Source organism: Camelus bactrianus, chromosome 2 (genome assembly GCF_048773025.1).
Source record: "Camelus bactrianus isolate YW-2024 breed Bactrian camel chromosome 2, ASM4877302v1, whole genome shotgun sequence".
NCBI classification, from domain to species: Eukaryota; Metazoa; Chordata; class Mammalia; order Artiodactyla; family Camelidae; genus Camelus; species Camelus bactrianus.
In genome coordinates, this window is record NC_133540.1 from 24618585 (window position 1) to 24644183 (window position 25599).

Sequence of the window (25599 nt, forward strand, 5' to 3'; positions counted from 1 at the left end):
ACTGTTGCACAAGTATGCAAAAATGTGTGTAAGAGGGATCTTTGTTCATTGCAACATCATTGATGAGAGCAAAAAAACTGAAACTAACTTGAAACCCATCAGTAAAAGACAAATAAATTATGGTATTATCATGAATGGAATACTATCCAGGCATTAAAAATTATGTAGATCTGTATTTATTAACTTGGGGAAATCTCCAAGGTATGTATTGTTTAGTGGGAGTGAGTAAAAAGTAGCATGTGTAACATGTGTACTGTGAGCTACTCTGGGGTTAAAAAAAAGGAGTGTCTTGAGTATATATGCGTCCTGCAAGAGTAGAGATCAGAATTTCAATTATCAGGATTCTGAGTGATATAGGACTAGCGGTAGTCTTTTTTTTTTATACTTTTCTAGATGTTTTTAATTTTTGCCAACCCCCCCATGTTATTCTATTAATAATGAAATAAATAATACTGTTCTCCCCTTTTAAAGGAGCTAAAATAGATAATCAGTCAGTTTGATTAAAATTTAGAATCATTTTTACCTTCTACTATATATAGTAGAAGGTGAAATATATATATATATTTATTTCCTTAGCATTCCCTTAGATGCTGACTTTGGAAGAGTTTCTACTTCTTTGACTTTTAATTTTCTTTTTTTTTGTTTTAATAAAGTAGAAAGTAAAATAGTTTCTAACCTGTAAAGTAAGGTTACTGTGAAGGTTAAATGAAATAATGCGTATATAAAGCAACTATGGCGTAAGTGACATGGGTAGGACCTTACAGTAGGTTTTTATTAAGGAATTCTTTCTGGGCTCCCCATCTTCTCTTCTTGCCTCTTCCAAGGAAGTAAGTGTCTCCTGATCACCTCATCAGACACTTACAGAGATATTTGTATTCATCCAAATTCTTAAAATAATTATTCTCTCTCTGTAATTTTTTAAAGGAGTTTGTGCAGTAAATGGTCTGTTATATGTCGTTGGAGGGGATGATGGTTCCTGTAACTTGGCATCGGTAGAATATTATAACCCAACGACTGATAAATGGACAGTTGTGTCATCTTGTATGAGCACAGGGAGAAGTTACGCAGGTAATAATCTTCAGTTTTCTCACAGTCTTCTATTGTAACACAAAAAGATTACATCATTATAATTTTTACATGAAGAGCATTTTATGTCAGGAAAGAGTCTTTTCTCAAAGTATATTTTATTTCTCATTCTCAAATTAATTAGTATAGGATATGTGTATCCTGAAATAAAACACAAGTATTCTTCTGTCATTGTGCAGTCATTTGTGTTCAAACTCACAAATCTTCCCAGTGTAGAATCATCATAAAATGTAATATGGCTAAACTAACATCTGTATGCAGTGGTGTGGAATTCACTACGTGGCAAGCCTTTAATTACTCTGACATCCATAAGATACAACCCCTACAACGTCTGCCCCAGATGGGCTCCATGTGTTAGTATTACAGTGAGGCTGCAGAGTCCTTTTCTTCCTTAAGCACAGCACGGATTGAATTATAAAATACCATTTTGGTCCATTCTTTTAGTAAGAGAAATGATAATACTCCTAATAAATACAACACTGAGTCTTTAAAATTGTAAGTTGCTTATTAATTATTCTGATGATACATATTTATATTGCTTTAATATTAGAATGTTTCAGTGACATTCTAATATTGATCCAACAGTGGAGAAAAAAGAAGTTTATACTAATTAGCCATCACTGTTCTTTATGTATCATCCAAAACAGCACCTAGTGGAATATATACAGTAGGATCCCAGAATAGCATTCCTAAAAATTACGTGAATTTTTTTAAACAGCTTCATTGAGATATAATTGACATAGAATAAGTAGCATATATTTAAAGTGAACAGTTTTATTAGTTTTGACATATGTACATAACCATGAAACCACCACCACAATCAACATAATGAAAATATTCATCACTCTCAAAAGTTTCTTTGTACCCCTTTGAGTATTAGGTGGATTTTAGTATTTCCTGAGTGAAATTGTTTTCCCTTAATTGTAACTGTGAAGAACAAGAGACTAGTTCAAATAGTCCGATGTAGTTTTGGGCCGTGATTTTTAAACAAAGATTTCATTGTCGTTTAGATGAAAATGATAGTAGGGCAAAAGAAAGAGATTTTGAAACATCATGATCTGTTCAGCCCCTGTTACTTAAGTAATAGAATAAAAAATTCCGTATTTTCTCAGAGATACAGAATGCTTCCTGTGACTTCTGTCTTATTTCTTCATTTCTTTGTTCAGGAGTCACAGTTATTGATAAACCATTATGAGCCCGAAGGACATTTTTGGCATATTTACACATGAGAAGCAGGCTTCAACAAGTACTTCTGAAGTGACTGAGAGTCGAGCACTTCTCCACTTGTAGCTGCACTGTGAGTCTCCGCAGAAGGTAAGATCATCTGCCTTTATAGGCCTCAGATACTGAAGATTATTTTTGGTAGATGCACCGCGTAGGCTTTCTCTGCAATGAGCAGCAGCTGACTGAATTTTAATAAGAAACTTGGACTGCAGGATTGTTCTGCAGTCTTTGGACAACAGTTGCTTTCAAAAAGACTAGTTAATCCACCTTGAATGACTATGGATTATTTTTTGAAGGGGGATAAAGTAATTTGTGTTCCTGTAAAACTAAATTTCCTCTTTATTCCTTCTCTTGAAAATCTGTATACACAAGAACTGAAAATCTTTGAACAGGTATTAAAATCTTATGTACGTATACAAACTAATTGAGGGATAAAACTGTTTGCTTTTATAAAATGTTTGATTACATGAGTATAATAATTTGTGTGCATATAAATGTGTGTCTATATGCTTTCCTTTAAATATGTTTGAAAAGATGTTTGAAACTTGATTATACTATTTATAATTGGCACAGTACTTTGAATTATGCCAGTACTACATTGTAAAACAGAGTTGTATTTTTTGATATTTAACAATGCTTAACACTTTAAAATGCCACTTCTGAGGAATGAATACGGTGTGACACACTTGAATACATGTGTGATGCCAAACTTTTTTAAAATATAAATTATGCTTATTTATTATTTTCTTTGGTTTAATCTTGGTCATGTTTTGGTGTGTATTTTTAATTTTTTTCTTAAAGTAACACTTCGGCATGAACATTACTGCAGGTTTTTGATGAATACAATGAATGTATGGAATTCAACTGAATTTGCATGGTCTTAAGAATTTTTTCTGTGTGAATAAATTTAGCTGCTATTAACAGAAGAGAGAACTTTCTGTCAGTAGCTATGTGCGTTGATCAGATACAATTTTTCTGAGATGTTCAATTAATCTCACTTTAAAAATGACCAAAACATGTCTTTCTTGAATTAACTTTGAATAAAAGTTTGTATATTATTTGTTTCACGTTGTCCTTGATTTTTATCTATTTAGTTGCCTGCTCACTTTTTGTGTTCTTTTATAAAATTTGCATTTGCTAACTTCATAAATCAATATTTTGAATTTGTTGCTCAAGTAACCTACAAGGCAAGTCTGTTAAATCAGTAACTGAAGGCACTGAAAACTGTTTTCCAAGAAGCTACTTCAACTTCTTCAAGTTGAGCAAAGTCAAGGCAAAAGTCTCCCAAGGACTGGTGAAATTTAAAGTTATTGTGTTCTTCTATCCCTGATATGGGCAGGACACAAAATAAAACAACTAGCATGGGCCAAAAGGAAAGTCAAAGTGAAAATACCTACAGTAAAGCAACTGAGAAATAAATTACCGTTTTGATACCAAATAAAAAGAATTAAGGAAATAGGGGTGAGGTGGCCAGCTGAGGGGCTGGACGTGAGAGGGGTGAAGGGATGTGGTGGCTGCTCCTCAGGAATTTAACAGCTAGGCATGAGCTGTTGCCAGAATAGTCGATAATCAAGAGGAAAGAAGTACACCTGTAGCAAAAGTTCTGTTTAGCTAGTGTATTCACATTTAAACATAGAATATATTTAATGCCATATATATATATATATAAAATTCCATTATAAGTGGAAATATAAAGAATTTAATCAAAAAGAAAAAGCCTGTGTTCACCGTATGAAAGCATGAATTTCTGCATTAGCGTGGCTCCAAGAACACCCATTCTCAGCAAACATGTTGAAGATCTAATAAACTTGGAGCACTGCTAGCTGCTTCTGACAGTGGCACCAAGAAAAATGTATCATTACTTTTCCTAATCACTTTTAAACACTAATGTTCCATGAAACTCTCCATGAATCTGTCAATTAAAGATTTATCTAAAATTTTTTGAAGCCTTTCTTAAAATACAATCTCTTAGAGTAACCAAGTCTTAAATACTTAGCACATCAGATACCTCTTTGTCTTTTCTTTCTTTGAAGATTTGACCGCTATACCATAAAACAGCTTGCCAGGGTTTGTCAGTAGCTAGATTCATAACTGAGATTTCAGAGCTTTGAATATACCCTCCGAATATACACTTTCAGGCATATAAAAGTGTTCCTGACTTGTTCTATTATTGTACAAAAATAGAGAGGTCAGAAGTCTTAGAAATCCACACAGCATGCAGTGTGAACAAAGTTCAAGGCTAAATCTGTGTGTACTGTGAAGCAACTCTGCTGCCTGCCTCACTTGGCTCTGCACCTTCTTGATTGAAAGCAGAGATGGTGTTAAGGTGGATGGTGTGTCTACTTTCAGTTCCCCTCTTGTTCCTTACGGACTCTGGCAGATGATTCCTGTTTTTTTTTTTTTAATTATCACCCCTTATAAGACAGCATGAGGACCCTGGTATTTATAATCTCAGCTGCTGATGAGTTATGAGACTTTTATTAGCATAAGGGTAGAATAACATAACACAGAGATGTGCTAATAAGCCTGCCTTTTCTTTCAAGTGTGGACTTGAGCAAATTGCCTCCTACTGACTTGTCTGGCTGCCAGCGTCTCATTTTGGAGAGGAGGCTACGTGGGAAAATGGAATCACACTTTGAATCAAGTTTCTGGCTTTCAGGACTCCAAGGGGAAAAGCAGTTCAATCTATAGGAATCAGATGGCTCTTGAGTTTGCCTCCCCCTCTGTCAATTGCTAGCTGTGACTTTAAACACATTTTTTTCATCTTTGACCCTTACTTCGTCTTCTCTAAAATGGCAACAGTAGTGTCTCTGTCACTTGCAAGGTTATTGAGGAGTTTGAACAGAATGATGTATGTTAGTGTGCTTGAAATACAGAAGACCCTCTGTAAATTACCACTATTGTTGCAGTTCACTGAACCATTTCTTCATTGTAAGGAAATAAGTGAGTTGAGCTTATTTCTGTAGTTTTGCAGCCATATCTATTTCCTCTCAGCTCTAAATCTTTGAGATTTAAAATAACTTGACCCCTTCACATACATACACCTGCTCTGGTATAAAAAATGTATCTACTGTGGTAGGATTTTACGTCAGAATAATCAACGTAGTATTATTGAGCACTTCCTGTATTTCAGACACCGTGCAAAGGGCACATACACGATCATATTATTGTCACAACAAACATCATTATAATACCTGTTTTACAGAGGTACTAGATAAAACTTAGAGAAGTAAGTTATCTAAGAGCAAACTGCTGAGTGACAAAGCCTGGCAGGTCTGACCCCGCAATGCAAGCTCTTAACACTGCTTGACGGAGGGCAGCAGGTTTGGGCAGAGGGAAAAGTGGGCTGCGGCACAGTCACATCCAGGACCCCAGCCAGTATGGGCGGGTGTCTAGAGCCAGGCTGGCCAAGCAAAGGAGTGTCTTTCCTGTCATGATACTTTATAAAGAAAGTGGGTGTCAAACAAATGGGACAGACGAATGGGTAGAGGTCACTGGACCTGACGAGACACATCCTTCAAACAGGGGCTTCCTAAAGCAGATGGTACCTGAATCGATGGGTGGGGGAGGAGCTGCTGGCCCCTTATTGCAGGCAGGAGAGCCAGTCTTAGCATAGCCCTGAGAAACGACAGCATCCTGTATATATAAAGTGCCTTCAACTAGACCGAGTGGTACCCTCTTAAGCGAAAGCTTAAATTCGTATGTGACTCCCATCCGTGCACACTCCAGGGCGGGAGGCGGCCGAGCCCAGCTGCAGGTCTGCTGCCGCGTCCAGGCTCTCCTAACCCGGAGCCTCGGCTTCCCGTCCGCAAGTGGAGGCGGGCTGCATTTGAAGTTCCCCAAGTCCCATGTACAGGTAGAGGTTATCAAGGGGTACTAGGGCTGCGGACCGGAAAGAGGGTGGTCTAAACACGGGGCGCACCAGCAGGAAGGGTGATCTGTGAACACAGCGAGCGCGGCGACCGAAGAACCCACGCTCCACAGCCTCCCGGATCGCGCAGGAGCCTGGGGGCGGGGCCGAGGTTGCTAGGCGACACCTCGCGGTCTCACGTCCGTCCTCCTCTGCAGGCCGCGCGCTCCCGCCCATAGGCGCCTCGGCGCTGCTACTGGCCGGACGCCTAGCTCTCACGATCCTCACTCCATCCGCGCAGCCAATGGCCTCGCAGCCAGTGCTCCGGTCTCTTGAGTCACACGATGCCGTCAGCCGCACGGACCAATCACAGCGCCGGGAAGGCGGGGCAGGGCACTCACAAGCCAATAACGGCGGGAGGAACTGGCTACCCCTGGAGCGGCTAGAGCCTAGCCGAGCTCGCGAGGCGGCGGCGGCGGCGGCGGAGGCGGCAGTGGCGGCAGACCGTGCGGCGTCTAGGTGAGGGGCCCGGATAGAGGGGGCGCGGCTAGCACCCGCGGGTGGAGGTCTGGATGGAAGTCAGGATAGAGCGTCTGGCCGCGGGCGCGGGTGCGGGTGGAAATGGGTGAAACCCCTCAGTGACGGAACGGGGCACGGCCCTCAGCCGTCCGGGAACAGTGGTCACAACACAGGGTGGCAGAGTGACCAGAGTTCTACAAAAAGAAAAAGAAGATTTGTTTGTATGCGCGGCGGGGCGTGCGGTGGGGAAGGGCATCCGAGGAAAGTACTGAAGGATGAATAGGAGTTGAGCAGAGAACCGTACTGGCAAGGGACAATGTTTCGTGGGCAAAGACGGCCGAAGCACAGGATGGTCAGAGCCCATCGTGTAGGAATACGGAGGGTGGGAGAGAGAAGGTGAGCGAGGAGGACAGCAGAGGCCTAGGCCCTTATCCGTGGGAAGGCGCTACCTGAAACCGTGAGGTCTGGAGAACGGGCGAGCCCTGTCTGCTGTTGAGAGGGTTGCTGGCTTCGTGTCCTAGAGGGAGGTTTAACAAGAGCACGGTTGGAGGTGCGATCCGGGCTCGGCAAAGGGCGGACACTGCTGGCGCGCTCAGAAAGCTAAACTATAAGTTTCTTGGGGAATCCACAAACGACTACATTTCTTTCGTCCGAGCATGTAGCAGGACTCCAGTGAGTCTGGTTGTGTAAGGCTGAGAAAAGGAAAAGATATTCAGTCTTTATTTCCCCTCCCCTCTCCTCTTTAATTCCGATTGTTTGCTCTTGTTCAGCTGGCAGAAGGGTATCCATTTCCCTCCCTTGGGTTCCCTCCCTTGGGTTCCCTCCCTTGGGTCTGAATGTTAATTAAATCAGTTATTTCTAAATCGGGAAAGTGTTTGAAGACTTAACACAGGCAGCGGAGACAGAGATCAAGAACTTCCGAGATGACTAAACAGGTGGTGTGGCCAGTTCAGTTTTTTGAGCAGGGTTGCAGGGAGCAGTGGCAGAACTTTTGGACGTGTTGAACTTGACGTGCCTGTGAACCGTCGAAGCAGAAATTACTTTTGGATAACCAGTACCTGGAGTTTAGGAGAGAGGCCTAGAGAGATTGTAGATATCGCCGTAGTCTTAAAACTGGGAACAGATAAGGTAACTCCAGGTAATCTGGAATAGTTAGAAAGGGATTAAAAAAGCATGCCTGGGACAAGCTCTCCAGCCTCAATTCTCGAGCCTTCCTTTCTCAGAAGCTGTACCACAGACATAGTAAATCAGAAAGTTCTGTATCCTTTCTCATCTCCTGTTTGAGTCTTTGGATCTGATGTCTCTACTCAAAACATGCCCTGTTCCCCTGTCCAACCCTACTTTACTCTTTTAATCTGGTCACCTCCCCTCTATGCTCCAGGTTTGATTTTAGGTGCATCTCTCTCTAGAACTCTTCCCTAGAACTCTCTGTTCTAGCACTTGATATTTCCACCTCTTTATTGTTCTTGTCACAAATTTTATGACAGTCTGGTTACTTCTTTGTGTTCCTCACTAGGTTTTATGTTTTGAAGTCAGGGTGAGGTCAGCAGCTAGCACAGTGGCTGCTCATAGTAGCACACATTGAATCAGAGTCAATACGTATGAATCCTAAGAATCAGGAAAGGAGGGTATTTCAAGGAGAGAAGTATCAAATCTCACAGATTGGCTGAAAAAAAACTCCAAAAATGTTTGTTGGATCTGGCAGCTAGGAGACCCTTAGATTAAGAGTAAATTCAGTGCATTGATTAGAATAGGAAACAGGTTGTGATGGCTGGAGAATAGATGGGCAGTGTGAAAATGAAGACAGCCTATGTGGAATACTCTTACTGTAATATTAATTTGTGCTTTGTTATTTAGGATCACAGGATAGCACGATGGATGAGCATACAGGCTCCTTCACTTAGCGTTTCTGTCTCGAGAAAGTTACTTAATCTTTCTACACCTCAGTTTTTCATTTGTAAAATGGGGATAATAAAATTGCCCACCTCGAAAAGGGTGGTAAGGATTAAAGTCTTTAATATGCACAGAGCATGTAACACCCTAGAACACAGTGGCATGTAGATAATGCTTCATAATTGTTCGCTTCTTGAAGCTACTGTGTGTCAGGTCCTGAGGTAAGTGCTTCACATGCATTAGTTCTTGGACCCATTAGAAGAACCATACTATTATGTTTATTATTCCTTATTTTTCAGCTTTATTGAGGTATAGTTGACAAATAAAATTGTAAGATATTTGAAGTGTGCATTGTGGTGATGGGATACACACATGCATGGTGAAAAGATTCCATCCTCTAGTTATTATTGTTACTCTTTACATTTTAAAGATAATAAGACTGAGGCTCAGAGAAGTTACTTAACTTGCTCAAGGTCACATAGCTAATCAGTGGTGTTGGTTCAGCATTGTCAGATTTGGGAATGACCTCATGAAAAATGAGGATTGGAACAATTTTTATCTTGTAATTTAGGAGATTGAAGGAGTTTTGGTGTGAGTGGGGAGCCAGACTGCAAATACAGTTGACCCTTGAACAACTCAGGGATGCCAACCCTCTGGGAAGTTGAGAATCCATACGTAACTTTTGACTCCTCCAAAACTGAACTACGAATAGTCTTATTGATCGAAGCCTTACCAATAATATATACAGTTGAGAAAACAAAATGTTAAAAAATAAGGAAGAGAAAATACATTTACTCTTTGCTGTACTGTATTTATTAATACTGTTAAGTTTACATCGTCTGTTTACAAGATGAATGGTCTGTCAGTACCTACATGAACATTGTCTTTATAAGATACAAAACACTATAGGTGTTACACAGATTACTAACACCACACATCAAAACTGAAAAGATAATGTGGTAATAATTCAGATTTATTTGCAGGTATAAGGATTCATGCTTTGATAACAAAGAAGCCGCAGTGTGATTGCTTTGTGGTCTCCTGGTGTAATCGATACGATTGCTTCACGGTAGCCCAGCCTATAACTAATGAATGACCATTATAAAATTTTACAGCATAATTTTAGTTATATTCATAATACAGTATTGGAGACATTACCTTTTAAAAAACCATTTACCTGAGATGGTAGGCTGGTACAGTCTCTCCAGGTAGAAGAGAGAGAGGCATTCTGTATGGTAATGTAATTCTTTGAAAGCAAAGTTATAAAACAGTGTGGAAATATAGCACATTAATTTTATATGAAATATCACTTGCTTCGTGCCTAGGTGGGAATAAACTAGTATCTACATGTATTTGATACATTTTTTGTGACATACCTTTTTCTTTTCTTTTTTTGGTTATTTCTAGGCTCTCTGGTTCATCTGTTTTTTCACTGTTGCAAATCTTCAAAAAATTTTCCAATATATTTATTGAAAAAAAATCCGAGTGTAAGTGGACCTGCACATTTCAAACCTGTGCCATCAAAGGTCAGCTGTAGTTGAGTGAGTTGTGTAGGTGAGAATTAAGCAGTCGGAGGCTTGAGACCAGAGTTGGTTGGTTTAGAGGAAAAGAAGTGGGACAGTGGCTTAGGGGAGAGGTGGGAGATGTCAGGAAAACTTCTCAAGAGAGGAAGACTTGAGGATGTTTTTCAACTTGAGGAGGTGAGCTTGGTGAAGAGGGACAGACGAAAGGGTGAGTGAGGGACAAGTTCTTGATGAGGCAGGATGAGGGCACAGGAGCAGTTGGACTTAGAGGAGACGGTGAGTGAGCCCAGGCTGTGACTCGATAGTCCCTGGTGTAAGTCATTTGAGAATGAGTGGGACTCGAGTAACGATGCAGAGTGAGTTCAGAGTCCTGAGGAACCTGGCTGAGCTTCCAGCATCTAAGATAAGAGGTCGATTTGGGGGGCGGGAGAGGGGAGGGGGGTGTTTTAAGCATTGTTAAGCGTGCTTCTGAGGCTTAATATATTTGGTCTTAGAGGGATCCATCATAGTTCATAAATTAGGAACAGCAGTGAATTTTTTTTTTAATGTCAGACAAAATTGACTTTTTATTTATTTAGTTTTTTTTTTTGGTTTTGTTTTTTAATGGCAGTATTGTGGGTTGAACCCAGGACCTGGTGCATGCTAAGCATGTACTGTACCACCAAGCTATACCCACCCTACCAAAAATCAACTTTAAAACAAAGTTTGTAATAAGAGACAAAAGGGTGGTATATAATGACAAAGGCTTCAATTCAACAAGAGGATATAACATTTGTAAACATTTATGCAACTGTTTTCTTATCATGATAAGTAAGGTTTAGTGCTCTTACACCAATATCCTCTCTCCTTCCCTTCTTCCATCTTTCCGGTAAGGTTAGTTTACAGTTTTTTCTTAAAACAGCATTCAGAGACTATGTTATTATGCCTATGTAAAAATTATTCACAGTTAAAACATTAAAATGCATGTTATTTTTTCTTTCATTTTTTTTGCTTTTGTTTTTCTCCAAAGTTAATAATTGCCTTATTATTTTCATTTGCTTAACTTTCTTTACACCCATTGCATATTCTTCCCATGGTACACTTTACTATAAGGTCAATCATAGGAGATAATCTGTCCTTTCCAATTTTTCCCTGGAGTTGTCCCTCTGGGAGATCTTCATTTTTCTCCAGTCTGAATTTGCTCTTCTCTAGGCCTGCCATCCAGCTGTCATCCTGGCACTTTCTTTCGCTGTCTTCCTTAAAATTTCCTTTGCTTTTCTCTTGAGTTGGAGGGGGTGGGGTGGTCCATATGTCCTGGATCTCAAGGCGTTCTCTTCTTTGGTTTACTCTCTTGCTTTCCTAAAAGCACACGATCAGGGGAACTACATGGTATAGCAGCAAAGGGCACTGCTCTAGTCCAGACTGGCTGCGGTCTCCTGCCATTATTCTCCAGGAAATTATTTTGGCTTTTGGTTGGATCTCTTGTTTTCTGTGTCCCACTTTCTTGGTTTTAGTGGTGAACAACTTCTAGTAGCTTCCTAAGAAAGACTTTGGAGTGGTAACTTCTGGATACTGTGTGGCTGAAAAATACCACTCACCCACCTGGTTCAGTAATTTGTCTGGATATCGAATTCTGGGGTGGAAATCCGGTTCCTTTAGAATGTTGAGGGCCTTGCTTCATTGTCTAGCAGTGAATATTTTTTAGGAAAGAGATATTCTTCATAAGTTTCTCCTTTTTAATTTGCTGACCTATTTAAGCTATTTATCATATAAGTAAAACATGCTCATAGAAAAAAATGTAAGAAGGTATAGAATTGAAAGGAAAATTTTTCTCCTTTCCACAACTCCCCCACCGTGTATGCACATGCATTTTTCTGTACATTTTCTATATGTGTGTGTAGTATGCACATATGCATAAAAGTGCATAGACAAAACATACAGCCTTTTCACAAAAACGTAAGTGGGGCTCTTGCTGTACATTCTGCAACTTGCTGTTTCACTTTATACCATATCTTAGACATCTTTCTACATAAAACATGTAGGTCTTCCTCCTTTCAAGCGGCTGTGTGTCTTTGGAAGGACCTGACAATTTAATTTGTTTCTTGTTGGTGGGCTTAACGTGTTTTTCTATTTTCTCTTTGTTTTTGCTATTGTAAGCAATGCTTCCTTCAGTCTTAGTGAGTGAGAAAATTGTTGGGTCAAAAAGTGTATTCATTTTGAATTGTAATAAATACTGAATTTTTCCTCAAAGATAGGCTGATCCTCCCGTCAACAGCGTACAGTGGCGCCTGTTTCCCCATATTGTGACTGGGTGCTGGGCACTAGGAAACGTAAAGATTCTATCTTAGTATGCATTTCCTACGTGAGCGAAATTGAACTGCTCATTTGCTTAGTGAGCATTTGCGTTTATTTTTTCTGTGAAGCTTCGTGAATGGTCTTTTGTCGTTTTTCTGCCAGATTCTTAGGCTTTTTCTAAAGCACACGTTTAAAGTAGCCCTTTGTCATAATCCTTGGAAATATTTGTTCCAGTTTGTCATTTGATCTTTGACTTTATTTATAATTGTCTTTTTATTCTCCAGTTATAAGTATTTAATTTGTATGTAGTCACATTTGGCAGGCTTTTTCTTTATAGATTCTTTTGGTTTTAAGTGACACTTCTAAACCCAACTGTGAAATTACAAATTTTTCCTTGGAGACCATGCTGAAAAGTCTCTTTAAAGATGGGTTGAAATTCCTTACCCACTATTGTTCTTTAGATCCTGCTCTTGAAAGTTAACATGTGGCTTTTAAATCGTATCTACAAGTGGAGGTGGTGAGGACATACTGTAGACTTGTGTTTTTAATCATATGTTTAGGACCTGAGAGATTGGTGCTCCTTTAGTAATTCTTATTTTAAAAATTAATCAGAAGGATTTTAAAACCTGTTTTCTTGGAATTCCATTATCTAGCTTGCTTATTACTTATTTATTTATATTTACAGAGTTATAAGGCTGTCTGCAGAGCTTTGAAAAATGGCGACGAATGAAAGTGTCAACATCTTTAGTTCAGCGTCCTTGGCTGTGGAGTATGTAGACTCACTTTTACCTGAGAATCCTCTGCAGGAACCATTTAAAAATGCTTGGAACTACATGTTGAATAATTACACAAAGTTCCAGATTGCAACGTGGGGATCCCTCATAGTTCATGAGTTCCTTTATTTCTTCTTCTGTTTACCTGGATTTTTGTTTCAATTTATACCTTACATGAAAAAGTACAAAATTCAAAAGGTGAGTATGATGGACTTGCAATGGGTATTATTAGTGTTGAATATTTTTAAAGTAAATATAACTTCATAGCTCAAAATAGACTCTAGATCAGGGTTGTCCAGTAGAAATATAATGAAGCCACATATGTAATTTTCTAGTAGAATACATTAAAAAGTAAAAAAGAAATGTAGAAAATAATGTTAACAGTATATTTTATTTAACCCAGTAAATGTCTACTGTTACTGTCTTAACAAGTAATCAAAATTTAAGAGTATTTAACAGGATATGTTCTGTTCTTATTCTTATAATAAGTCTTTGGGATCCAGTGTATATTTTACACTAATTTCAGCCCATCTCAATTTAGACTAGGTGCATTTAAAGTGTTTAATAGCCACATGTTTCTAGTTGCTACTGTATTAGCATAGCCCTAGATCATTACTGATAAAGTTGCCAAGAATAATTTGTTAAATTGTGCCTTAACTCTATTTGATGTTTGTCTAATTTGGGTTTATAAATTTTATTTATTTATTTATTTTTTTGCTGAGATATCTTTGATTTACAATATATTGGTGTCAGGTGTACAACATTGTGATTCAAAATATTTATAGATTATACTCCGTTTAAAATTATAAAATACTGGCTCTGTACTCTATGCTGTACAATAGATCCTTATTGTTGATCTGCTTTACACATAGTAGTTTGTACCTCTTAATCCCCTGCCTCTGTCTCTCCCCTACCCTCTCCCTCTCCCCACTGGTAACCACTAGTTTGTTTTCTATATCTGTGAGTCTGTGTTTTGTTATTCATTTATTTGTTTTGGGGTTTTTTGCCCACATATAAGTGATAACATACAGTATTTGTTTTTCTCTGACCTACTTCACCAAGCATAATACCCTCCAATACCACCCATGTTGTTACAAATGGCAAAATTTCACTCTTTTTAATGACCGAGTACTATTACATTATATATATGTGTATATATATATATATATATATGTGTGTGTGTGTATATACATATCTTCTTTATCCATTCATCTGTTGATGGACACTTAATTTAGGTCACTTCCATATCTTGGCTATAATAATGCTGCTGTGAACATTGGAGGGGCAGGTGCATGTATCTTTTTAAATTAGTGTTTTCTTTTTGGATATAAACCCAGAAGTAGAATTACTGGATCATATGGTTTTAGTTTTTGAGGAACCTCCATACTGTTTTCTACAGCAGCTGCACCAGTTTACATTCCCACCAGCTGCATACGAGGGTTACCTTTTATCCACATCCTCACCAACATTTGTTGTTTGTGGTCCTTTTGATGATAGCCATTCTGACAGGTGTGAGATGATATCTCATAGTGATTTTGATGTGCATTTCCCTGATGATTAGCAATGCTGAGCATCTTTTCATGTGCCTGTTGGCCATCTGTATATCTTTAGAAAAATGTCTATTCAGGTCTTCTGCCCAGTTTTTAATTTGTTGGTTTTTTTTTTGATATTGAGTTGAATGAGCTGTTTATATATTTTGGATATTAATCCCTTATCATTCACAAATATTTTCTCCCATTCAGTAGGTTGTCTTTTTGCTTTGTCAATGGTTTCCTTTGTTGTGCAAAAGCTTTTAAGTTTAAATAGGTCCTGTTTGTTTATTTTTGCTTTTCTTTCCTTTGCGTTTGGAGACAGATCCAAAAAAATATTGCTACAGTTTATATCAGAGTGTTCTGCCTATGTTTTCTTCTAGGAGTTTTATGGTGTTTCCATAAAAATTTTAAAATTATTCATTCTAGTTCTGTGGAAAATGCTGTTGGTGTTTTGATAAGGATTGCATCGAATCTGTAGGTTGCCTTGGGCAGTATGGCCATTTCAACAATGTTAGTTCTTCTGATCCTTCAATATGCTATATCCTTCCGTCTGTGTCATCTTCAGTTTTTTCATCAGAGTCTTACAGTTTTCCGAGTACAGGTCCTTAGGTAGGTTTATTCCTAGGTATTTCATTCTTTTGGCTGCAGTGGTAAATGGGATTGTTTCCTAAATTTCTCTTTCTGATAGTTTGTTGTTAGTGTATAGAAATCCAACAGAGTTCTGTATATTATTAATTCTGTATCCAGCAACTTTACTAAATTCATTGATGAGCTCTAGTAGTTTTCTAGTAGCATCTTTAGGATTTTCTATGTATAGTTTCATGTCATCTGCAAACAGTGACAGTTTTCTTCTTCCTTTCCAATTTGGATTCCTTTTATTTCTTTTTCTTGTCTAATTGCGGTGGCTAGGACTTCCAATACTATGTTAAACAAAGGTGGCAAGAGTAGCATCCTTGTCTTGTTTCTGATCTTAGACAAAATGCTTTTAGCTTTTCACCATCGAGTATAATGTTAGCTGTGGGGTTTGTCAATATGGCCTTTATTATGTTGAGATATGTTCCCTCTATACCCACTTTATGGAGAGGTTTTATCACAAATGAATGTTATAAATTTTAATTTTTAAGTTAACTGGAAGGGAAGGTTATGGGGATTTTTGAGTATTATTTTGCAGTTCACTCCAACCCTTGATGTCTCAGGCCCTAAGTGTATGTTAATTTGCTAAGACCTTGATCACGACTATTAGGGTTTTGTTTTAACATATTGTGGTAGTTCTGCGCATTCTTGTCATTCTAAAAAAAAGTGATGATGCTCCTAGCTTCTAGGTATTTGCCTCAGTGCACTAAATGTTTCTTGAGAGCTTGCTGTGCATGACAAGGTGTTGAGATATATGCAGCGCCTCTTCTCAGTTTTGAACAGGGAAAGTAATGAACTCTAGCAATGTGTAGACCAATGAGGTTGACACTGTTCCCAGTAAAGAATGTGGACCAGCTTATTAAAGAAAGGAGCCATTTATCAGCACTTGGTAAATTCATGATTGCTTCTAATGCTGTTTACCTTTTTCTAAAAAATCATGGCAAACTGAAACTGGAGGGCACACAGTCTTGGTAGAAAGTAGGCATCTTGGGAGTGTTCATCTAAGGAGACAGGTACATGTCTGGTGCAGTGCCTGCACGCATCCTTTCTGGTCCGTCTATTTGCTTCGTAGCCTCCCAGTGAGTCTCACTTTATGCAGGTACTAACACTGATGCTCTTGGGGGAGTGCAGGGGGCCAGCTCCCTGTGGACTCCAATGCAAAGGAGGGAAGAACAAGCGGTAAAGGGAGAAGGAATAAAATGGGATGTGGCCCAAAGGAGGGTAACCTGTTACCCTAAATAAAGAACACAAAATTTCCAATTTTTTTTTTAAATGAAATAAGAACTGGTTTGAAAGGCAGAATTTCAGGTTGGATGTCTAAATTCTCATGTGTGTTTGAAATTCCAGCTGCCATGAGTCACCCAATAGTTTATGTATAGGGCCGATTGGTTGTATGGCTGGCCAGGCCTTTCTGCTCTGCCCTCTATGGCTGACTCACTGGTCAGAGGTGGTAACTTTTTCAGAGAGAAAGATCTTTTTCTGTCAAGGGTTTATGAAGACTTCAGAATAAAACATGGCAAAAGAAAGAGAGAGAGAAAGAAAGAAAAAGACAAGCAATAATCTGGTAGATCAAATTGTTATTTATAAACGGAGATTGAAAGGCTTCAAGTCTGTATTTAAAATGTTCTCCTTGAGTTTCACAACCATTAAGTTCCCTGCTTTGGGCTTTTTTGATACTAAAATTAATTGTGAAGGTAAATCAGGACCAGTTTTCACACTATAAGGGGGGTTAAAAACAAGCCAAAGAATCAGTACAAGCTAATTACAGGTTTACACATTTTGAAGGCAGATACCCTAAAACATTGAAGGTACAGGAAGAAGTTGGTGGTGGAGCTAACACTGAAGACTTTCTGCTTTGAAACAGAAAAGATAGTTAAGTGAGGGCGCTATACACACGGGAATGAAAAAGTGATGAAGTAGACCTTGCAGGATTTTTTTTTTAAGTCATACATCTTAATAATTTTCTGGGAATTATCCTCAAGGTTATTTACACCAAAACATTCTTTCTGAAGTCTATGGCCCTGGTAAACAGAATACATGTGATTTTTTTTTTTTAGTTGATTCATTTCTGTGTTAATTTCTGCAGCTAGGGTACCACGAATCTGTTAATCATAGTTTCTACGGGAAAAACCATGCCATTGCCAGCCCAAGCCAGCATCTTCCATTTATTCCCTCTTCCACTTATCTCCTTCCATTTTGTCCCCATCAAAGATGGGAAGTTTGGAGGAGCAGCGTCAGAGTAGAAATAGACAATTATAAATTATCTTGGCCTAATTCCTTTATTTTATTGTTGAGTAAACTGAGTTGTGAATGCCACAGAAGCCCTGAGGTCAGAGCCAGCTCTCCAGATTGATTACCAGTTGAATGCTGTTCCTTTTGTTGTTTTGTTCGTCAGGGAAGGTAACTCTCCTAAAGAATTTCAGGAGCACTGGAGACCTAGTTTGGTTTGTCCAAGTTCTGCTAATAACTGCCTGTGTGATCCTGGGCAGAGTGGTTGACCTCTTTGGGCTTCTGCTGATGGGCAGTGGTTTCCATCCATGGGCTATTGTGGTTCGGTTAAAACTTTCATTGGCGGGTTTCTGAATTTTTAAGCAGGGACATTTAAAACAAAGCAGTAACTACTATTTATTATGACCATCTTTTTGTAAAACCAAAAGCTCCTCTTATCTAAGGGCAGCCCTTTAAATTGAATAAATTTAGATTTTTCTGTATGGCTTGCTGAGCAGTTCCATAACCTGATGAGGTTTTATGAACATTTCACCTTGATCTCACTTTCTCATTTTGACTTTAATCCGTGAACTTCTCCACCTATGAGTAGTACCTGTCCATTCTTTGGGAGCCGCTGGACACGTTTGTTTCTAAAGTTCTTTCAGCTCAGAGTTTATAATTCTGTCACTGTTACATGAACAAAAATGCACTTATTTCTGGGAATGAATACCACTGAATGGCCGGAAGGACCGAGTTGCCTGTGCAGTGAGGCTCCCAATGCTGCGTTTACAACCACCTCAGCAGTGGGGAGAGCCCAGCTGTGATCTTAGCTTAACACTTTTCTTCCTCTTGGAATTTTTGGTAAAAGAAGTAAACGGTCTGTGGGCAGCAAATAGGAGCGTTGTTCATTCTGTGGGGCTGTTTTGGTTTATTGAGATCACTGGGATTATTACGCCTGGGTGTGTCTGTTCACGGTTCCTTCACCTATTTAAAGTGGTGATAACAGTTGTCAAGAACTCAGCGGGGGCAGATGTTGTGGTTCCTGGGCCCTAGTTACTGTAACATAGCAATTATAGTACAGAACTCACATAGCATAGGATTCATTAAATAGCATAGAATTCAGGACTCATTTAAACACTAGAGAAAAAAACAGGAATTTACTTCTACTTTCCAGGTGAAACTACTGACAGCAGAGGCTAGTACTAAATACTGTGATTCTTCTCCACAGGATAAACCAGAAACATGGGAAAACCAATGGAAATGTTTTAAAGTACTTCTCTTTAATCACTTTTGTATCCAGCTTCCTTTGATTTGCGGAACTTACTATTTTACGGAGTATTTCAATATCCCTTATGATTGGGAAAGAATGCCAAGATGGTACGTAGATAAAGATTTGACCTTTATACTCAGTCCTGGTGTATCATCCAATTAAAATACTCTTAATGGTTATCTTCTTTCTTCGTTTGGTTAATGTTTGTTTGTTCTAAACTTTGCAAGTAAAATGTAGAAAAGTAAACCATAGTAGAAACTTAAAATGTCCCCATTTTTATGTTTCTACGTTTTAATGTAATATTTTATTGGAAGGTGAGTTTCTCCCATCCGCAGTTTCCATAACATCCTTTATAGGCGTGTATACAGATACATGTGCTTATACCAAGAAAAAATAAATTGCATTTTAAGTCTAAATGAATGAAAAAAAATGAAAGAATAGTGAGATTTGTAAAAGTTGTGACCATATAGACACAAAGATGTTATCTGAGCATAAATATTTGTGTTAAATAATATTTGTATTTAACTGTCTGTTCCCAACATAACCTGAATTTAGATGCACAGTGTATAGATATATACTTTTCCTATTAATGTATATTCCTGTAAGTTTTGAATTTTGTTTAACTCCAATTTTATACCTGTGAATTTTTTTTTTAATGAATTAGAATGGGTATGGTGGTCAGGCTGTAACCCTTCTTCAAGTGGTATCAGATAGCCAACTTGTATCTAGCAGTTTTAAGGATTTGTTGATTAACATATCCAGTTAGATCAAGCTGGTATTTGGTTTTATGCAGTGTCTCAAGTGGTGTTCCCAGGTTAAAATCTAGATCGTTTAAGAAAAAGTTATTTTATACTCATTACAGTATTTTCATCCTAAAGGTATATGCTCTTGGCAAGATGCTTTGGCTGTGCAGTGATTGAAGACACCTGGCACTATTTCCTGCACAGGCTCTTACACCACAAAAGAATATATAAATATATTCATAAAATTCATCATGAGTTTCAGGTATGTTAGAATTCTATTTAATGCATTTTTTTCTATTAGAGGCAAAAATCTCATTTTTTTAAAAAATCTGGACTTTAAAAAAAAAATTGTCAGTGGTGTTTTATTTCTTTTTCCTTTGGCATCATTGTTAAGAATATAACACACACACACACACACACACACACACACACACACACAGAGCCAGTTCTGCAGACTGTCTTTAGTATCTTAATTTCATGGTAAATTGAGACTCAAAGGAAAAATGTTACATGAAAGTGTTCATCTTTGTCTTTGGGGCCAGAGCACTACCCTGACACAATTGGGTACCTGACACTTTGGTAGAGGCTCTAGTGATGTTAGGATCACTTAATGGGATCCCAAAACAACAAACCTTGAATCGTTAAACTTCTAAAACAATTTCTAACTTAGTTTTAATGCATTTCCACCTCACTGCAAAATCCCCCCCAACTAAACAGTGATTTTTATCGGCACTACTTTGTTGTTAGCTTTTGTCGGATTGGTTATCTCAGTCTTCCTTGATCCACATTGATCCTGATTACATGATATGCTCAGCGAAACATCCCTTTCTTGGCAGAACAATTTCAAACGCATTAACCAAAATTAGAGTCAGTTGTTTAATGCCTTTACCTTAAGCCATCAAAGACAGTTTTTAAAATAGATTGTATTAAGGACATCCCTAGACCTTTTGATTTTGATAAGAACAAAAGGATATTTTTATTGAGAATTATTGTTAACGTTTATGTATATGTGGCTAGATATGCAGTTGGCCCTCAGTATCTGTGAGTTCTGAACCCATGGATTCAACTGAGGATCAAAAATATTTGGGAAGAGGGGAGGGAATAGCCCAGTGGTAGAGTGCACGTCTAGCATACACAATGTCCTGGGTTCAATCCCAGTGCTTCCACTAAAATAAATAAATAAACCTAATTACCCCCAACCAACAAAAATAAACAAACAGTGACTTAAACAAGTCAGAAGATTAAAAATACATATATTCAGGGAAAAAAATTCCAGAAAATTCCAAAAGGCAAAACTTGAATTTGTCTGAGTGGGCAACTATTTACATAACATTTAAATTGTATTCATAGCTATTTGCATAGCACTTACATTGTTCTAGGTAATATAAGTAATCTAGAGATGACTTAAACTATGTGGGAGGTTATGCACAGGTTACATGCAAATGTTGCACCATTTTATATAAGGGACTTGAGCATCTGTGGAGTTTGGCATCTGAGGGGAATTTCTGGAACCAATACCCTTTGGATACCGAGGGATGACTGTGCTATTGTAACATGCAGAAAGGATATAGTTTTATAAAACTATGTGCATAAATAAATTAGAATATATATGTATATTAGCATTGTACACACAGATTTATTTTAAGGAACTGGCTTTAATTATGGGGGCTGGCGAATCTGAAATTGGTCGGGCAGCTCACAGACTGGAAATGCAGGTGAGACTTGATGCTGCAGCCGTGGGTCTGAAGCCCACAGGGCAGCAGACTGGAAACCAGGTAGGGTTTCTGTATTGCGGTCTGGAGAGTTCCTTCTTCCTTGGTAAGCCACAGTCTTTGCTCAGTTTTAAAGCCTTTGAGTAGGTGAAGCCCACCTGCCTTATGGAGGGTCCGGTCTACTGATTCAATGTCAATAACATCTGAAAAAGACCTTCACAGCAGCACCTCAGTTGGTGTTTGACCAGGCAGCTGGGCACCGTGGCTTCAATAAGTGGACATGTAAAATTCTCCATCACACTGTGTTAAGCAGTTCTTCTTTATTTCAGTCTCCCTTTGGAATGGAAGCTGAATATGCACATCCTCTGGAAACCCTAATTCTTGGAACTGGATTTTTCATCGGAATCATGCTTTTATGTGATCATGTTATTCTTCTCTGGGCCTGGGTGACTGTGCGTTTGATAGAAACTATTGATGTCCATAGGTGAGCTATGGTTTCTATTCAGGTAGAAGGCAGCATAAAATATCTTTTTTTCCATGGTCATAGATTATCTTTATTTCTTTTTTTTAAATTGAGATGTAATTGACATAAATAAAGATATAATTATCTTTCTTTTTTTTAAATTGAGATGTAATTGACATGTTAGTTTTAGGTGTACAAAATAATGATTTGATATATTGTAAAATGACCACCACAGTAAGTTTCATTAACATCTACCACTACACATAGTTGCAAGGTTTTTTTCTTATGACAAGAGCTTTTTAAAAATTATTTTATTTTTTATTATTTTTTTGTTGGTGGGGGGAGGTAGTTAAGTTTATTTATTTTTGGAGGAGGTACTGGGGATTGAACCCAGGACTTTGTGTATGCTAAGCATGCACTCTACCACTTGAGCTATACCCTCCCCACCAACAAGAACTTTTAAGATTACTCTCTTAGCAGCTTTCAAATTCCACAGTACAGTACCATTAACTATAGTCTCCGTGCTGTCCATCACTTCCCCAGGACATACTCATCGTACAACTGGAAGTTCATACCTTTTAATCCCTTTACTCATTTCACCCACCTTAATCATCGTCGTAGGTTATCTTTTTTCTAAGTAGATTAATAGAAGAAGTTAATCTTGTTAATGTTATTATTTTTAAGAAAGCAAGAGAACATAATCATCGGATAAGAGCTCAAATAATAGATTATTTTTTACATTTCTATCTGTGTATGCTGTTGTCATTTTTATGGTGAGAGTATATTCATGTATCATTTGAGAAAATGAAATAGAATTTTGCTAGGGGCTGCAAAACTGCCCTCCCAAAGGGCCCGTCTTCACAATCCCACCCCCACTAGGACCTGTCAGAGAGCTCTCCCTGCACCCAGCACCTTGCCAGCCCACATCACAGTCTTCTTCACCGGTGTCTGTCGGTAGTGGGGCAGGGAGCCTTCAGGCTTGAGGCTGCATGTCTGTGTGCTTGTTGACCAACAGGATTTTTTTTTTTGAATTACCTTTTTATATCATTTGCCTACTTTTCTGTTAGGTTATATGTTTTATAACCTGTTGGTCCACGTAAGCCTTGTTTGTTACATACATTGTAAATATTTTCTCTCCATCTTTCTGTGCTGCCCAGCACTGAAGGGAGACTGCTCGGAATACGCGCGTACGTCACACGCTTCCTTTCTGTTGAATGGGAGGCATTTGGTGGCAGATTATTTGTATTTCATGCCTTTTCAGATGCCTCATATCTTAGTTTTTCATTATTTTAAAATTATTATATATACATTACATTTTTATTTGGGACTTTTTACTTCATCTGTGAAAGCAGAGTATGAAATTGTAGCAATTATTTCTAAATCACTAAGGCGGCAAAATGAATGCTCTAGTCTTAGGCAGAGAAGTGGTAGATGGTGTCTCCTTCATTCTTTCCTTGCATTACTCTTTTCTTCCAGCCTAAGGGGAGGGAAGGATTGGGGTGATTCCAACAGGTACAATTGTGGATATCAGATTTTAGACGTGTAGAAATAAAGGAGAAAACACTAAAAGGAGTTGCTACACAGCTATGCTTAGGTTTAACCTTCTTAATGCTTGATACTAATTTCATATAATTTTTCCTAAAAGATATGTAGTGTATCTTTTAGTATTACATATCATTTAGTAGTAAATATATAGTATTATGAGCATTACAAACTATGGTGAGAAAGGTCCTTTAAAACAGAAAAAGAAATAATTCTTGAAAATCTACATCTAAAGATTTCATTATTATAATCCCTCTCTTTCATCCCCTGATGGATAGTATTAATTTCTATACATCGTTTAAGTTTTTAATTTCTAAAAGTGGTTTCTAGACTATGTACCACTTTCTGTGAGTTTTTGTCTTTTGCAAACATGTCAGAAATAAGTACTTAGGTCAAGTGGAATGTTCCTTGAATTGGTTAGCAAGCATATAAATGTAGATTATGTAAGGTGTATTGACTTCATTAATAATCTTTGTCATTTTTATTTCAGTGGTTATGATATTCCTCTGAACCCTTTAAATCTCATCCCTTTCTACGCTGGTTCTCGGCACCATGATTTCCACCACATGAACTTCATTGGAAACTATGCTTCGACATTTACATGGTGGGATAGAATTTTTGGAACAGACTCTCAATACGTTGCCTACAATGAAAGGATGAAGCAGGCTGAGAAAAAGACTGAATAAATACCCCATTTAAAGCTTCCTGAAGATACACATTTTCCTGAATTGAAGCTAGTAGCTAACATTGCTTCTGGGGAGCAGAAATAAACATGTGTCTTGGCCACTCAGCGATAAAAAGAACATTAACAACCTTTAATTATCTTCCTAGTGGGAACTTCTATATATTAAAGTACAGTGTCCATGAGGAAGCTTTAAAGGCCATGTTGCTAACCTGACAAAAAGGATTTAAGTGATGGAAGGAGTATTAATCCATGTCTTTTCCCCCAGTGGTACCATAGGCTGGAAGCTGAAGTTGATCTGTAAATCTTTTAAATACATAATGGCCATTTTAAGAACTCTTAGTAGTGGTGTTGGCTTCTTACTGAATTTTAAACACTTTTTAGAATTTGCTTAAAGAGCAAATACCATGGGTTAAATAAACCACACCGATCCAAATAGTGTGAGTGAGGCTGCGGAATCCGAAATAGCCAGCGCCAAGAACAGTCTGGGTGATTCTCTTTTTTGGAGAAATCCTTTTTGATTGCAATGTACTTCTGGTATCTCTAAATTAAGGCATTTCTGAATTGATGTAAGTGGAATATTTTAGTGTAAAGGTTTTCAGGTTACTTGAATTTTTAAAAAATTGAGCTTTCTTTCTGCTATTTACCCTTTCATTTTTGTATAGCAATTTTTCATTATCCTTAAAGCTGTATCTGGAAACTTTGTGAACTGACTTGCTGTATTTGCACTTGGAGCTATTGAATAAATGTGATCTTGTTTGATTATTTGGTTTCCGACTTTGAGTATCAGTTGTCACCTTTTATTTTTATCAGGAAAAGTACAGAAATCACCAAATTATTAAGTTTAGTAATAAGAGGAATAGTTGTATCTTTTCAAGTGTTTTGTTTGCTAAACTTTTTTGGCAATTTCAACATGTATTTATCAGGCTACCTATTGTGGGAAATCTCTTGACCTAATAAAGTGGAGGGTATTGAAGCAGCTCTTTTCCTCCACTTAGAAAACATACAGACGGAAGAATAGAGCTAAACTTTTTAGGGCTGGTCTAATTTCAAGCATCTAGAGTCCAGCTTAAATCAAGAGTTGGTAATTCTGACTTTTTAATATGGTAGTACCAAACTGTTACGTTTTCAAATAAGGAGCCATTTTCTGGTAAATTTCTTTTTTTTTTTTTTTTTAACTTCTACATTAAAGAGGTTCCAATTACAGCCGAGAGTATCTTGCTAGTCCATGCTTTCTTATTAAAAATATTTTATTTATTTATTATTGTATTTTATTGGGAGGCAGGTAATTAGGTTTATTTATTTTTAAAGGAGGTACTGGGGACTGAACCCAGGGGATACCCTCCCGCAGACCATGGTTTCTAACTTGTACCTGCTTCTGTGGCCCTTTTCATTCTCCCTTTCCATCCCCCCCACCCCTATACTTCTGTGTGTGTGTGTGTTTAATAAATTTGTTTCCTCTTAAACCTCAAACAGCAGTTTGGTAGCTGTACTTAAAATTGTGCTGTTTAGTTGTTGCTACCTGTGGGAGTTCTTTTATCATCTACCTTTCATCCCCTAATACTCCTAGAACCTCACGGGCATCTGAACTAGCAGTGGAAGGTGATTCCATCCACGGCTTGGGGAGAGAGTGACACCTACTGTTGAAAATGATGCTAAACATTTTTAAACA

At 38.0% G+C, this 25599-nt stretch overlaps 2 protein-coding genes across 4 annotated transcripts in view; both read left to right on the plus strand.

The window, feature by feature from the left end:
* The window catches only part of KLHL2 (kelch like family member 2), a 113481-nt gene extending 110113 nt beyond the window's left edge, over positions 1–3368 (plus strand). For both annotated transcript variants that reach the window (XM_074376947.1, XM_074376952.1), the window contains 2 exons: positions 925–1068; positions 2253–3368. In XM_074376947.1, the coding sequence (XP_074233048.1) occupies positions 925–1068; positions 2253–2281 (173 nt within the window). In that variant the 3' untranslated portion in view covers positions 2282–3368. The remainder of the gene's footprint in view (positions 1–924; positions 1069–2252) is intronic.
* A 3156-nt stretch (positions 3369–6524) lies between these two features.
* MSMO1 (methylsterol monooxygenase 1) lies at positions 6525–24692 on the plus strand. 2 transcript variants are annotated; one of them, XM_074376964.1, is made up of 6 exons: positions 6525–6679; positions 13055–13340; positions 18744–18892; positions 19664–19790; positions 21570–21724; positions 23736–24692. In XM_074376964.1, the coding sequence occupies exons 2-6, from the start codon at positions 13086–13088 to the stop codon at positions 23929–23931; spliced, it is 882 nt and encodes a 293-aa protein (XP_074233065.1). In that variant the 5' UTR covers positions 6525–6679; positions 13055–13085; the 3' UTR covers positions 23932–24692. The 2 variants fall into 2 exon arrangements, with proteins under 2 accessions (XP_074233065.1, XP_045361499.1); XM_045505543.2 differs by lacking the exon at positions 6525–6679 and adding an exon at positions 9980–10059.
* The last annotated feature ends 907 nt before the right edge of the window (positions 24693–25599 follow it).